Source organism: Nannospalax galili, unplaced genomic scaffold, assembly GCF_000622305.1.
Source record: "Nannospalax galili isolate Female #2095 unplaced genomic scaffold, S.galili_v1.0 scaffold45, whole genome shotgun sequence".
NCBI lineage: Eukaryota > Metazoa > Chordata > Mammalia > Rodentia > Spalacidae > Nannospalax > Nannospalax galili.
Window position 1 is genome coordinate 4495781 of NW_008355775.1, and position 16129 is coordinate 4511909.

Below are 16129 nucleotides of genomic sequence, written 5' to 3' on the forward strand. Positions count from 1 at the left end.
GTACTTAAAGCCCTCTCAATGGGAAGAAACTCAAGGGTGGCACTATAAACATAGTCAAATACACATGGCTGGAGAGGTCATAGATTCTACAGAAAACCCTATCTCTGTCACATCTCTAGACAAATGTAATTTCTTACTGTATGCTAAATATGGATCCTTATATTTACAGACAAGCACACCATTCATCATTCATCAATGAAACTTCTTTTTTCATCAGATGGAGACTATTACAGAGTTTCACCACTGATCACACACAGAGAGTATGTGTCTGAGAGTATGTGTAAGTGACACATTGACAGTGGAACCTCTACACCTAAGGCTCATGAAACATAGCTCACCATGGGGTAGAGAGACTAGTAACGCATCCCTCAACTCTCACCAGTGAAGCAACATGCAACAGAGTAGAATTCACACAGAAGACCACAACTGGCCAATCCTAGAGCGGACACTATGGGGGGATGCAGTTGAGGGAGGATGTCTAAATATGATTAAGATTTATTGTATAAAATGCACAAAAATTCAATAAAATATATTTTAATAAAAGAGAAATAGTTGGAAATGTACAGAAATGTAAATTGAAGTCACTAAAGGCAAAACCAATTTCCTATTAAATTGAAGAACATGGTAAATATGGCATAGCTCACCTTTGGCAGAACTTTGTGGCATAGACTCATTATTAATGGTATGAGAAATGACGGCTTACACTGTTTCTGGTAATATTGGGGATTGAACCCAGGACCTCATGCATGGGAGACAGACACTCTATTCATATCCCTAGCCCCTGCTGCTGCTGACATCTATTTCATGAAGGAGCTATGGCCAAATCATAAATCATAAAATCATTACAACAAGCATGCCCTCTATGCCAGCCTTATACTCTGGGAAATTTATACCATTGAGGCACTTGGAAATGGGGAAAAAATTCTCCTGTACAAAGATGTTTAGCATAGCATTACATATTAACCTTAAAACTTGGAAACAGCTCATATGTTCAATGCTCAATTATTTGGAAAAAGCTACAAAAGTGATAAATTAATATGATAGAATATATATGTATATACATGCCCACCTATATAGTTCTTAGATGAACCAATATGAAGAATTTATATAACTATAAAAAGAAGTAAATGAGGTAAAAAGCAAAAACAATGTACATATCCACTGAAAGTTTATCTTTCAGGGCAGAAGTCCTGTTATTTGATTGTGCAGCAGTGATCTATGGAACTTGTGAGCCTAGGGAGTTTAGAATGGCATCTGGAATGTGTGTTCTGAATGTCGCATTTAAAGAAAACTCCTCAAGTCATGCTAATGTGGATTACCGCTAGAAAACACTTTGGTAAACTTCTTCGCTGTATGCTGGGAATATTCCTAGTTTGTTTTCTGTGCCCATATTTTTATATGCACAATAAAATATTCAAGAGAACATTTTCAAGTACTCAGTAGGCTCTCCTCATTAATAATAAATATTTCTGGTTATACTTGCGAAGCTGACAAATTCCATATATATATATATATATATATACATATACATATTATATATTGTATATACATATAGTGATTTCTCCCATAAAATCAAAATTTTTTAAGCAGAGTATGAAGCTAGTTGAGATGTGGGCATGCAGGCAATAGGTTTGTCTCAACCAACAGGAGAATATTCAGTGCCTGCCACCTACTCCTCAAATTCCACAGCCAGCAACAAGATCAGTAAGCAACCCAGAGTGTTCACCACCCTACCAAGCTCCAGCAGAACTCATACAGATCTCTTCCTCCTTAACATGCATGCTTTCTTCACTTGGCTTCCAGGATACCACCCAAGAACAACTTGGTCCTCCTTGCTCTTCTGCCCAGCCCCTCTTGCAGCCCATGGCCATATTCTCCTATCTAGCTGTGTTTCCTTCTAGTGATTTCAAAAATCTCACAGCATAAACTATCACCTATGTGATATAGATTCTCCCACTTAGGCCCCCCTAAAGTCCAAACTTCTAATGTCCAGCACTTATTTGATTCCACTCAAATGTCTAGTGGCCTTCAGAGACCCAAAATATTCAAAAGTAAGCAATTTTCATCTCCAAATCTTGCCCTAGCAGACTTTCCCATGTCAGGTAATGACAATTCCACTCTTGAAGTTGCTCAGGCCATAAACTGCAGTGTCACCCTTGACTCTTCATTCTCTCTCTCCTTCATCATAAAATCCTGCTGGTTCTCCCTTCAAAATGAATCCTAAGTAGAACCCTTGTCTCCGGCTCTACAGGGTGCCTGCAGGAGCTTTCTCTCTTACCTCCCTCTGTGCTAACTGGCTCTCCATGTGTCTGTTCACTCCACAACACATAAGGTGATCCTTTCAAGACCTAAATTAAATTGTGAAATTCATTTGCTCAAGTCCTTTAATAACTTTCATCTGACTCAAAGCAAAAGCTTAAGCTCTCCCCGTGCCATGGAACAGATCCCTCATCTGGCCTGTGACCTCAATTTCTATTCTCTCCAACACTCCATGTCAGTTCCACTGGCTTTCATGGTATTCCTCAAAACACAGAGCATCTCCTGCATTACAGTCTTTGTAATCACAGCTTCCTCTTTCTGGAATGACTTGCATTTCATCAGATGTCCTCGTAGTAACCCTATAGTCTTTGTTTAATCTGGTATCTCCTATAGTCTTTGTTTAAATGTCTCCTTCTGAATGAGGTGACTACTAGATTAAAACTGTATCAAGCCACACCGACCTCTAGAAACCTAGCCCTTCTTACTCTGTCCCTGACCTTCAACACAAAATAGCACATACTCATTTACTGAACTTGTCTATTGTGTCTTCTCACTTTGGTGAGCAGAGCAAAGGAACATTTTGCTGTTGTTCCTTTTTCTTATATCACAAGGGCCCAGAATAGAGTCTAACATATCGTATCACTGTCATACACACAGTTGCTAATGAATGAAACCACAAACGTCAGTCACATAATGTCAAGGTTCTGTTGACAATAGTAATTTCATATATTGATTTCATTGGTACTTAGATGTACCTTTTGGTTAGCATTTTTCAACCACAGATGAAATCTGGTATCATTTTTTTTTCCACTAAGGAACATATTAGCATTAGCATCTGGGGAAGGAAACTGAACATTTCTGCCTCAAACTATAGTCTAAGTAGAAAGAAGGTCTCATTTGAATGCTCATAGGAGGCAAAACTTTGGGTCCCATCCTTTAAAAGACCAGACATGAACTAACTCTTGCACTCCAGGAAACTTTCTCCACATGCCCCACCAGGGACTCTAGGAAGATCACAGGGGATATAGTCAGTTCTGAATCTTAGGCATCCCGGTTACATCTTAAAAAGATATAAAAGAAGCTGGGAAAACATTAGGCTATTGTTCTTATTCTCAGTCTTTCTTCATATCTTGGCATCACACCATGATTAAATATTGTTGCATTACTCAAGCTACATCCTTTTCTGCCCTAAGAGTCGCATTAGTACCATATCCCCAACACCTGCACAGGACCTCACTGTACGTGGTAATTCTTCTATAGATCTTTGAATAATCAATGAATGGTTTACAGTTTAATAAGGTCAGAGATTCTTTACAAATAAAGAGAACTTAATGAATTATCAATGCAGCTTGGAGTCAATACAAATATTAATAAGTCACCATAAGGATGCAATTATGTACAAAAAAATGAAGGAAGATCCCATATTTTCATTTTTTTGTCAGCCAGAAAAGAGATAGCTTCTCTTCTAGCTATTTATCCATCCTCAGATCAATCCTAGGGGTTAAAAACTCCACATAAGGCACCCTCACATAGGGTATTTAGAGTACTAACAAGAAGACTTAGATTAGGTTTGAGTACCAATTCAATATAGTTGCATAACTTTTAACAAAGTCAGGTTTCCAAATCTCATGTTTTTGATGTGTACAATGGGACAAATGGTATTTTCTTTGTTTTCCTTTAGAATACTATTATAAAGGCAGAATGAGAGTAGGACTATAAAACTTCAGCAAATAAAGACAGATTTTATGATCATGCATTGTCTATTACCCCTTAGTGTTCAGTCACCCAAAAAACACAGTAGCTGAAGTAACTGACATTATGTTTCCATTCACGACAAAAACTCTTCAGAAACTCAACAATGAATGTCTTTGCCATTTGCCCCAATCTTCCTGCATTAACAACTTTGGAAGTTAACTAAAGAGTGATATGATTCATTAATTAAGAAATGAGGTCTTGTTATATTGCCCAGTCTGGTCTAGAACTCTTGGGTTCAAGTAATCCTCCTATCTCAGCTTCCCACAGAACTGCAATTACAGGTACAATCACTGCACCTCACTCAAGCTTTGATTTAGTATTTTCTGTACTTAGAACCATTTTCCCTCTCATTATCAAATGGAGCTCATGTGTAACATGAATTTAGGAATGCCCAATCCAATTTTATAACTATTTGGTATCAATGCCTAAATGAATGCATGTTTCCTGACTTGGCCTTGCAGATCCAGGCTCCCTGATTTTTTTCTCCATGAATCACAGGAGGTCATTTCCAGATTTCACTCTAGAGCTGCTGTCTCTTTTGGTTCTTTGTCTTGTGATTTCCTTCTACAGCCCTTCTTAGCTGTTTTGACATCTCTCATCATTTTCCTACTTCAGAAATAGATAAGAAAAAAAAAATCCACTGGGGTTACTGGAGAATGTATTCCTAACAGGACAATTTCAACACTGCTCAACACAGTTGCAGCTGGAACACAATTCTTAGGAACTACAATGCAATTATCACATTTCAAATGAACGTTAACCTTAAGGAAAATCAACAAAATGAGGACAGTCCAACAAGGTACACAGTGGCGATGGCGGTGACCAGAGCAACTTAGACGTGCACAATTATTCTAGAAATCCTCAGTAAATGTTCATGTTGTGAAATTGTTTTTTAAAAATTATAGACATACACAGGTGCCAAGGATCCAAGTGCAACCGATTATGACTAGTAATATTCAGATACATACAGATTAGAGATGCATGCGCCAACATCTCAGTGTTCACAAAAACAATGAGTCTTTCTGCAAGGAACAATATATTCTAAAATAAAATGGAGATCTTTTTTAAAGGGTAAAAATTCATTCAATTTTATATCTTACAAGGTTTATACTGAGTTCAATATTGTATGACTGTATTAATTCAACTGTAAACCTAAAAATTTACAGCCAATTTTGAAAGAGATGCATCTTAGCTCTGGAAATCGTTATTGAATATGTCAGTGCTGTTGTAATGAAATGCTTCTTCTAAAAAAAAATTATGACAAAGCTACTCTCTTACCTGACTGATGTCGCTCATCCAGGCAGCTTTCTCCTGGCGTGAAGGTGCTAACAAGACCACAGTGAAAGGGGCAGCATCAGGAGGCTCCACTACTATTTTAAAATCCAGATGTCCAAACATGTGGCCAGAACCTTTGGCTTCCACGCACATAAACCAAACAATTACGTGTGAATGCAAAAGATGAACAAACACTGCTCTCACATAGATCTATTAATATGACCTGCGTGTGCATTCAGGTCTAGACTCTCATTTCAGCAATAATGTGCTTCCTGAGCATGCAGAAGTCCTTATTAAGCTCATAAGCTGATGGAGAAGCTGAGGTCAGTAGGTTACTCTAAACTAAGATCCCAAACTCCTCAATTCATATTCATTTTAATTTCCATTAATATATAGAAATCCTTGTTTAATCAAAATCTTCATTCTTCTATGCCTGCCCCGAAAAGTCACTATCATGAAGCAAACAGTTAAATGCAAATTCTTAAAGGTGGTTTAACAAGGTTGATAGGTTAAATGGTCCAACAGATAAATGACTTTAGGGAGTTTACCCTCAGCATCTATTTTACTTCTACAGGCAACTCCTCTTGACTCTAAAAGATTAAAACCCATGGAACTTTACTATATGATACTAGTACTGTTTCAAGTTATGGAATGTGACTTACAGTCATCATCACTTGCATCAGGCTCCTCAATCAATGTACATTCTATGAGGGACAGAACCCCACCTGTCTGGAAACAAACAGGTTTGTGGTTAAGAGGTTGATGGTGTTGTGTAAGCTGGGAAATTCTGCTTTGTAAACTTTATATTCAAATTGCCCCAAAAGGTGGTGTAGCAATTCTGCACCATACATAATTTTTCATGGAGTCCAAAATTAAACAGATGAAGCAAATGAACTGAAATCATTTAACATTATTTAAATTCTTCCTCATACCCCACTCTTGCCCCCATTGTTTGTAGAATTTATTAAAATCACAGTGACTTCAGAGGGTAGCTACAGCCCCGAGTAGGCCAACCAGGAAGTGGCTTAGACAACAGAAAGCCATTGTCAGGGCATGAATATTATTTTTAAATTGTTGTTATATTATATGTGTGTGTGTGTGTGTGTGTGTGTGTGTGTGTGTGTGTGTGTGTGTGTGTGTGTGTACGTGAACACATAAGGAAATCAGTTCTCTCCTTCTACCATGTGAGTCCTGGGAACTGAACTCAGCTCATCAGGTTTGGCCTTTACCTGCTGAGCCATCTCACCAGCCCAGTGAATGATGCTTTTAAACAACAGAAAGTACATACAGATCAGCAAACATTTTCTGTAAAAGGTTAAATAAGAAATCTTTTAGGATTTTTCAGGCCATATAATTTTTATTGTGACTACCCAGATCTGCCATTTCACCATGAAAGCAGCCACAAATAATACGTAAATACATGTGTGGCTGTGTGCAAACAAAAATTTATCAATAAGAACAAGCGGCAAGCTGCCTGCTACAGTTTGCCAACTCCTGATACACAGTGAGATAAAATACCAGTTAGCAAATATTTCATCAATATGCTGTAGTGATTGGACACAATATCTATGGCTCTGTAGTCATCAACTAGTCTTAATTTTGTCTACCTTATGATTTTAATTGGACCTCTTTTTGATGATATACACTTAAAATAAATGTCTACTGCTTTGAATCCAAATGACAACAAAGTAAATGCCCAAGTGGTTAGCCACACACTACCTCCCTCTGTGCAATCATAGCAATCTGTTTTATGACAATAGCAGGCATCAGAAAGTCAGAACAGAATTAACCTCAATATCTCTTAAGTGCTGGAAACACAAATAAAACAGCCATGGGAAACCATACCTTGAGCAGATGCAGCTTTCCTCCTGAACTTCTTGTACAAATTAAAAAATGTTTTGTAAATAAGAAGCACTGTCTCTCTCCTTCCTTTTTCAAAGACAGTGAGCCCAGGCGAACTTTACTAAGTTTGCCCCTCTCAACAGAAGGTACTTGAATAAGAGAACCTGGTGATTACAAAAGTAAAGAATGGATAGCAATTAAAATCCTAGTAAGTGAGGACCATGCCCTTGGCAATAGATACAAGGATCTGCTTCTCAAATATCAAGAATGTATTTGGTGTGCCATTGGAACAAATAAATCTCCTACACTCTGAGCAGAAGAAACAATGCACTGTATTTTAAGGGAGAAATTGTTCCTAGTATTGCTGTGAAACAATTTCAACTTAATTCTTCACCTATAGACTAGAATATAAATTTGAAGGAAAGTCAAACTAAATTCAAAGAATGAGGTATTATGTCATCTGTTCTTGGTGATTTGGTGTAGTCAATTTATTCTTAATAATATATAAATCATATTATTATAGATAGTTATATTATATTTTGATAAACATATATCAAATTTATTCTTTCTGAAGCAACTAAAATAAATAGCATACTCACAGTTTATTTTGTATTTTAAAATAGAAGGTATAATACATATGTATCATAAAAATACATAAATTATATGTCAATGCAATTTAATTGAGGAACTATTTTAAAGGAAAGCTAAAAGCTATTTCAAATTGTATTTAAAAAGTTTGATACAATGAGCCCCATTATTCTGTACAATTAATATATGCTAATAGAAAAGAAGATGCAAATAAGTGTGATTAAAAAGCAGTTTGGAGGCTGACTGGAAAGTAAGCCACATAAAACTCTACCCAGAGCACTCATGTGAGCAAAACTATATTCAATTAAATGTGAAACACGATGCAAAAACTTTATATAACACTGAGATTACCCCTGATTATTTATATAATATATTATAAGAAGAATCTCCCCAGTCGTAAAAAGATAATTTCAGTCTAAGTTAAATATCAACCCCCAGTGTCAAGATTCTTTCAAGTGACTTGGCTCTGACTTGTAAAATCCCTGAAGCCAGGAATTCTTCTTTAATCTATCACCTACCCCAAGTGCAGTCCTACATGGGCTCCTATCAGTCCATAATAGCCCTGAGGTAGGGCCGGATGTGGTAGTGTACACCTTTAATCCCAGCACTCAGGAGGCAAAGGCACAGGAGGTGTCTATAAGTTCGAGGCCAGCCTGGTCTACACAGCGAATTCCAGGCCGGCAAGTACATATTCAATCCTTAAATATTATCAGTGACATCACTCAGAGAAAAGACTGCAGGCAATCTTATTTTCTCTTTATGTTTTATGAGTTTCTTAATTTTTTTTAAGGAGCACAGATTAGTTCTGTAAGTGGAAAAAATACCAAGGTTCTTAATATAAAGAAATGTATATCTAAGACAATAAAACTATGATTGTGAGTCATAAAAATCATCAGTTTAACATTAACATATGAATGTTCCAAATTGCATCTTCCCTAACAGAGTTGGAAAGATGTACAGGACCCAAGTTTCCATGCCCTGATCTCACATCTTCTATTTAGGTGAGTGACTAGGTGGGATGCTTGACAGACAGAAAGTAGGCAGCTCTTCTGGGCTTAAAGAATAGCAAGGAATCAGTCCTGGGGGAGGGAGTAGGTGTGGGAAACAAAGGACCAGGAGAAGGCCTGACTCCAGGCAAGGGGCTGGGCAGGGGGAGAGTAAATGCAGGAGGTGAGGTGGTGGGAGTAAACTGGCAGACAGCTCATGTAGCAAGAATTCAATTTTTAAAGTAGAGGAGGTGTGGAGAAAGCAGAAGCCAGCAAGGTTAGAGATGAGTAAGACATGACAGCAAAAGGTTTCCACTCATGAGATTCATGGAGACAAATCAAATCCCCTTCTACATTTTACAGATGGGGAAACCGAGGCCTGAGTTAAGCAGCTCTCCTAAGGGCACACATAAGTGGAGGGGGTACAGTTAGACAATGGCCATGGATTTAACAATGTAGAACTGGAGCTTGTAAAGCAAAGGGACAGGTTACAAAGAGGCCATGGGCTCTATCCATGCCCTGGGTGGTCTGCCTCATGCAAGGTAGATTAGTTGGGGCTAGTTAGGCTTAGATAAGAGTTTAGTCAGAGCTAGTAGAATAGGGAGCTTAGATAAGTGTTTAATGGGTTAGGGAGTCATTTTCAGAAAATCTGTAATCGAGTCTGTGAAAAGTTTATAATAATGTGCTCATTGGTAAGTGATTTTAGCAATGTAGTAATTTTCTAAGTAAGAAATTATAAAATTCATGGTTAGTGCATATATTAGCAATTATTGTAAATTTCAGCTTTGAGGTTAAAAATGTTTCCTTGGCAACCATACACTTATATGCTTAATAACTGTTCAGCTCACATCCACATATGAGACTATATACATTAAGATAGGCAGACATCTATACAACTAAACTAAAAGTGAGAAGTTTCAAGACAATTTGGTTTATAAAATGTTTCGAAAGTGAAAAAATGTGAAAAGTCATTTTTCACATTTCATCTTAGGTTTGACATATTTCAACATAGCCATGTGACTTTAAGAAAATATTTCTCTCTAGTTAATGCAAATTAGAGAAATGATTAGTGATTTCTGCATCAGACCATTGCTATGGCACCGTCCTTAGCATCCTGATCATTGGCTTACCTAATAATCAAGGTCAACTTGCAGCAAGACTTGTGCTGCTTCAATCACTAAATTCCCACAGAACGGCTTCAAGACTGAATGATGCTCTAATTTTAAGTTCTGCTCAGCAGTGAACATATGAGCAGTCATCTCCAAGCCACTGAGTCAAGCTGAGATGGCAGGATGTTCTCTGTGCTACAACCCCAGAAAACACTGGTAGGCTGAGCACACATTGTTTAAGAGTTTAGGATGATGAAGGTCCCAGAGAAATCCACACTCATTCATACAGCATCTTGCTCAGTATTCAGTCACCTTTATTTAATTTTCCTGATTTACACTTCCACAGGGACAATATTGGCAATTCATAATGGATTTGTATAAAATGTAAATTTATAGTGCCTTTGCATTACAGCCAATATCCCTATATATTTCAAGTTATTGAACAAGAAGTTCATTCCAATGTTTAGGTGCTGGTCTTTAAAATTAGTATTAATCTTGAAGACACCAGTCTAGATGCTTTTGTGAGCATAACTCTTAGTCTTCACAACAATCCCAAAAGATAGGTACTGCTTCTAACTCCAACTGATGGAGAGCAAACGGGGAAGCGAGGTTAGGCAAATTGCTGATATCACCCAGCATGGAAGCAGGAGGCACGATTGGATCTGTAGTCACCTGGCCTCACTGGCTTTCTCTTGCTGCATCAGATACACATTCATTCAGCAATGTTGCTATTAGATTTGGGAAAGTAAATGGCATTATCAGACCACTGCTGTGATATAATCCTTTGCCTCCTATTCATCAAACTATACCACCCAATAATCGGAATGAAACACTTATTTCAATCACTACGTTCCATCATATGACACTCAGGAGTGAATGAAGCCCTTACTTTTGCAGGACATGGATGATTTATGTATTCTGTTCCTCAGGATAAAAATTCACAAAAGGTTAAAAGTACATTTGTACACATAAGCACATACACACAGAAATAGACCTTATATCACCCATAAAACTAACTAGTAAAAAACTGGAGAGATGGATCCGCAGTTAAGAGCACACTGACTGCTCTTACAGAGGACTCGGGTTCAATTCCCAGCACCTACACGGTAGCTAACAACCATCTGCAACTCTAGTTCCAGGGGATCCAATGCCTTCTTCTGACCTTAGAAAGTATTGCAAGACATGGGTGCACTTACATGCATGCAGGCAATACAGTCACACACATAAAATAAAAATAATAAAATAAAAATAATAAAAGGTAACTAATAAAAATACTAGAACACCATTAGAAATAAATGGCAGTCAATCTCATAGAAAATAAAAACTCTTGAAATTTTAATGATTAATAATTTTTAAAAATAAATGTATTTCATGGGTGTTAAAGCCTGCTAAGAGTATTTAGAAAAGGTGATAAGAGAAGAAATTAAAGAAAAACAGTGCAAAGTTTCCCATTGTAATTGATCACTTCTACTTTCAGATTAAGGTCTGATGTTTGGAAACCACCTTTATTGAACAACTCATAAATAGAGTAACCAGATCAAACATAAAACTGCTGAAAGGGAAATTATCACACTGATGTTGATATAACAGTAACATCTAGGATAATAATCGCTGACAGGCTGCCTTAACTGCATGGTACATAACATTAAATAACATATGGATGTGGCTTCAAGGGACAAGCGGTACGATTTTTTTTTTTTTTCTTCAAGTACAATGAAAAAAATGTGACTTATTCAATACATTTGATCTTCAAGGATTTTTCATTCTTTGTGCTTTTAAGCTCACAACAAATCTGTTTTTAGAAATACATTGAGCGCTTATGGGTAATGATACTGTTCAATCAAAAGTCCTTTCAGAAATTATATGGCAGTTATAGGACATTTTCTTTCCATTCATACATGTAAAGTTACAGACCAATTAATGAGCCTTTTTAGTGGACTCCAAATATAAGAAAAATACAAAATAAATATCTCACAATCACAATTGCTATCAATAAATAATATCTTCAATGAACTTTTTTCCAAATATTTTTAATACTAGACAAGGCAAGGCAAAGAGATTTCAGGAATACTGTCCTTCAAAGCTTGCAACTACTGAGAAAGGGAGTCATGCAGACAGGTACCTGCACACAGGACAAAACCCACGAACCATGACCAAAGGGCTTTGGAAATGGAGAGAAAGTTTAATTCATTGTAACTGATAGGATGGGCAGAAAGGTAAGGAAATTTCAAAAGTCTCGTGTGACCCTAACCTGAGGGTCAAGCAGACCTCTCATAGGCCAAAGAAGGAAGAATAGGGCCTTCCCAATCAATCTCAGGCAGAGGACTGCACAAGTGAAGGCACAGGCCAGGAAATGTGCCTAGAGGCAGAAAGCCACTATAGGGACACAGCCCACACAGAAAGGAGGGCAACCATAAAGGCCTGATGTTCTTAACATTAGATTCTGCCATGATCTAAAGAAACGTTAGTATTCAAAGTCAAAAAATGGGGGAAGTAATATTTTCCTAAAATATACTTCCGAACTTTAACATATGTGTCATGTCTCTCCTTGTAAATACATAACAGAAAATAGAATGATGTGCTGAACATTTTAATTATTCCAGGCAAAATTAATGTATACTGCACAATGTCTTATTTGATGAGGTAAAAAACATATTTTTAAGCAGCATATTATGGTAGGAAACAGCAATACCTTCAAACGATATTGGCACATTATAGCCAGAAGCAGCATTAATGATTAATTCAAGGTCCAAGTTTATACTCCAACCCTCACCAATTTCAAAACTACAAATATATGCAATAGAGCATATCGATTGCTCAGACCCTGGGTATGGAGCATGTCCTCCTCCCCAAGATACACAAGCACTTGAAAAAAAACATCTTAGGATGTGGTTGACTTCTTACACTTTGAGATAAGAACCAAAGATGGATATCCACCACCAGGTTGTTCATCTCCAAACTTTCTGATACTTCATCTCTTCAAAAGCTTAATTAATGGAGTGATGCCCACAAAGCACATATAACAGCTTCACCATCACCAAAGCCTGGCAGGAGTCAATCAGGAGCAATTCCATGTGGGAAATGGAATTAAAAGTTGAATCAAATTATATCATGTGGAGCTGACCCAGAAGTGCTGATGAGAAAAGGAAACAAGAGACAGCTGTTTTCGCTTCGGATATTGTCCCCACTCTTAAGTGAAAGGGCTTTGAGGAATTCAAGTTTCGCCTGGACCTTTGCTTGGATATCGTTACCACTTGGTACTATCACTCCAATCGGCCAGACAGACCTGTCCTCCTTGGAGCTGTAGAGAATGTCCGGTCCACTGAGGAGGAGAGTCCAGCCAGAGTGTGATTTACTGTCCCACTCGTACTTTACTATTATTGTGCTGCTGTGTTTCATGGCCCCTGAAAAGAAACAGCACAGAGGTGGGGCTCAACCACAGCCTCGGTCAAGGCCACAAGGTGTCCTTCATGAACTTCACCAAGCACACAGACCTGCTCCCTGGATCTGCCAGAGATAGTGTGGGGGACATACAGATCACATAAACTGTATGCCTGTTCAGCAAGGACTTACCTTGGCGGATGAAAGTTTGGCTGGTGTCCAGCAAAATGTCACAACCCTCTACTATCATTCTTTCGATGGCAAGGTTTTTCCTTATGTTCTCAGTATCACTCACTTCGTCATGCATCACCCTGACAGACACAAGGCAGACAGGATGAGATACTAGCAATTGCTCTAGCAGATAAGGAAAGACAACTCTATCTGGGAAGCTCAGTTCTGAACTTGAGCTGATTTAACAGAGACCAAGAGGGAAGTAGACCAGACATCCAGGCTTCAATCAGTCATGGTCCCAAAGGAAAGCCATACTATGCGAGCTGGTTGTAAATGGTAAGTGGGCCAGGCATCAGTGAGTGTCTCAAGAATGCCTACTTTGAATGCAGCAGGAAAGTAACCCAGCATTTTACAACCAGCTCCTTTCATTAATGTTAGAGTGTTATTCCTTGGTGATAAGCTAGAGACTGCTATTTTGTTTTTTCTGTATAAGCTAAATAAGTACTGTTAACAGCAAAAGTTCACTGAGAAATACAGCCTGCACATTCTCCAGCATCTTTTCAAATCTGAATAAAAAATGCAATGGAAAGTCATCTATTTCGTTAAAAAAAAAAAAACACGTATTTCCAAACTTAGCCAAAATACACCTTATCTAAACTAAATAAATTCATTTACCAGGTAAGTTTTTCAGAGATATGCTTTTTTTATTGAAATTGATGCGAATGTTAACTCAGTACTGTCTCGGCGGCTCACATTCCACTTTTAGGTGAATCCAAGAAGTCAGCTGTATCATTTGCTTTCTGTTCCTTGGAATATACCTATTGGGTTTCCACAGAGACTAGCATGCTGCTTTCCCATTCCAACACTTTATAAGTTCTCCGCATACCTGGACAGTTCCTCCAGTTTTGATTTTGCAAACTCCAGACTTTTCCTTTCCACGTGCTCATGGGGTGTGTGAGCCAGGAGTTCATGCAGTGTGATTATATACCTGGGGATCTAAACACAGACAGGGGGTGGGTAGGTGCCATGGGGACTGCCTCTCTAGGGCAGCAGCTATGAGAAACTCACCCCTACTCTGACAGTTCTGGTTGTTTTACAGTTTTACAAAAAATAGAGAGAAAGTGAACCATGCTTCAAACTCCACACATACTAAGAAAGACTGCACCAAGAACACAAGAACAGTCACCATAAATGAAATATTCTAGTACAGAAGAGCCATTGTTTAATGTTTTACATAACCATACATTTTCGAATCAGTTTCTGCAGACTAGTTTATAGGGAAGCAGATATGGCTATCATCAAGCCACTTGAGGCTGTATTTAAGTATTTTATCCCTTATACCATTTCTTAAAAATTGGAATTCTCTTTAACAATTAAAACGGGGAAAGAAATGTTCACTCCTCACATTCTGATCCTCTTTTATCTCAATTCACCTTTTAGTAGTAGAAGTATTCTTTAATTAGGTTACTTATCTGTACTTATGTTGTGAATAGACCATCTATCTGAATTCTGTGAAAGGCACAACTCCAACTAAGTTTTTTAGTAGACCACAGTAAAGATTTAACTCAAGTTCCAGAGAGTCATGTACACCTCCTTTTTTCTTTCTTTTGCTTATAAAACAGAGTCCACTAGAGAACAGGGACTAAGGGTTTAATTTTAAGAAAAGCATGCATGAACAACCACTCCCATTACACCACCAGCTGTGGGCCCAGGAATACTCGGCCTTGTGCCCAATATCCAGTCCTTCAGCAACATAAGGATTAGCTCTCCATAACTAATGAGGTCCAGTATTTTATTCAAGGAAAATGGCAGAGCCATTATAGACCTGAAGAGCCTCCCTTAGTGTCCACTCAAGTAGGGTTCTTCTGCAGGCCTGGGTCTTGCTCTGTACTTGAAAGAACCTGAGACTAGGACAGAAAAGCAGCTTTTCAGTCCTGTGGAGTCCTTCCATTCTGACCTGAGGGGTTAGTAGCTCTGTCTGGTGGATCTGCCTTTGCTGACACGCATGTGACTTTCCCTTTGTAAGATACATGGAGGAGGATATCTGCTTCTTTATTCTATGAACTTCTTACCAAAACAGCCTATAAGACCATTCTATGTGGAGAAGTCTGGGATAACAATGCTACAAATATCCTTTTGCTGGCACACTCCCCATGATGGGAAAAAGTATCCTAAGAATATGTCCACAAAAATTCAAGCAATCAACAGCTAATGTACTCCATTTTTTCTAGCCAAGGGGGCAGAACTAGAAAGCCTGACTACTTACAATGCACTGAAACCCACAAAACTAAGTCCAGGCAATAATTTCGAGATCCTCCTCCATTAGTTCAATCTATTTGAAAGAGCTCACTGGTTAAGATTCAAGTAGATGGAACTGAACTCAATCAATAACTGGTTCCCTTCCATTTGGGGGAACAAATAAATGCTATTTCTGCCTAAATGCAGAAAAATGCAGGCAAAGGAGGCTCTGTCAAGGAGTGGCTGGCTCTGCAAATAGCTCATCTGTGTAGTCAAGAGCTAATTGCAAAGAGGTTCCAAAAAAACTCCTAAGAATCATAGTAGCTATTTAAATGAATCATAGTTCTGCTTTCAATAAAGGAACAAATACTTGTCACTTTATAGACATTAATTAGCTTGCTCTCCAATTTCAGCTAACACCTAGCTAGAGCAGCAAATGAAAGCATCTCACAATGATGATCTTGTAGGGAGGAGGCATCGTGACTCGCTTTCCTATGGATCTTCCATACATATCGATCCAAATAA

General features: G+C 38.0%; 1 protein-coding gene across 7 annotated transcripts in view; it reads right to left on the reverse strand.

Annotated features, from left to right (window-relative positions):
- Window positions 1-16129, reverse strand: part of Rasgrf2 (Ras protein specific guanine nucleotide releasing factor 2) — a 260937-nt gene that overhangs the window by 126613 nt on the left and 118195 nt on the right. For 6 of the 7 annotated variants that reach the window (XM_029556207.1, XM_029556209.1, XM_029556205.1 and 3 more), the window contains 5 exons: window positions 14253-14362; window positions 13388-13506; window positions 7135-7295; window positions 5952-6018; window positions 5293-5429 (listed from right to left, as the gene is read on the reverse strand). In XM_029556207.1, coding sequence (XP_029412067.1) covers window positions 5293-5429; window positions 5952-6018; window positions 7135-7295; window positions 13388-13506; window positions 14253-14362 — 594 coding nt within the window. The remainder of the gene's footprint in view (window positions 1-5292; window positions 5430-5951; window positions 6019-7134; window positions 7296-13387; window positions 13507-14252; window positions 14363-16129) is intronic. The other variant, XM_029556206.1, reaches the window with a different exon arrangement.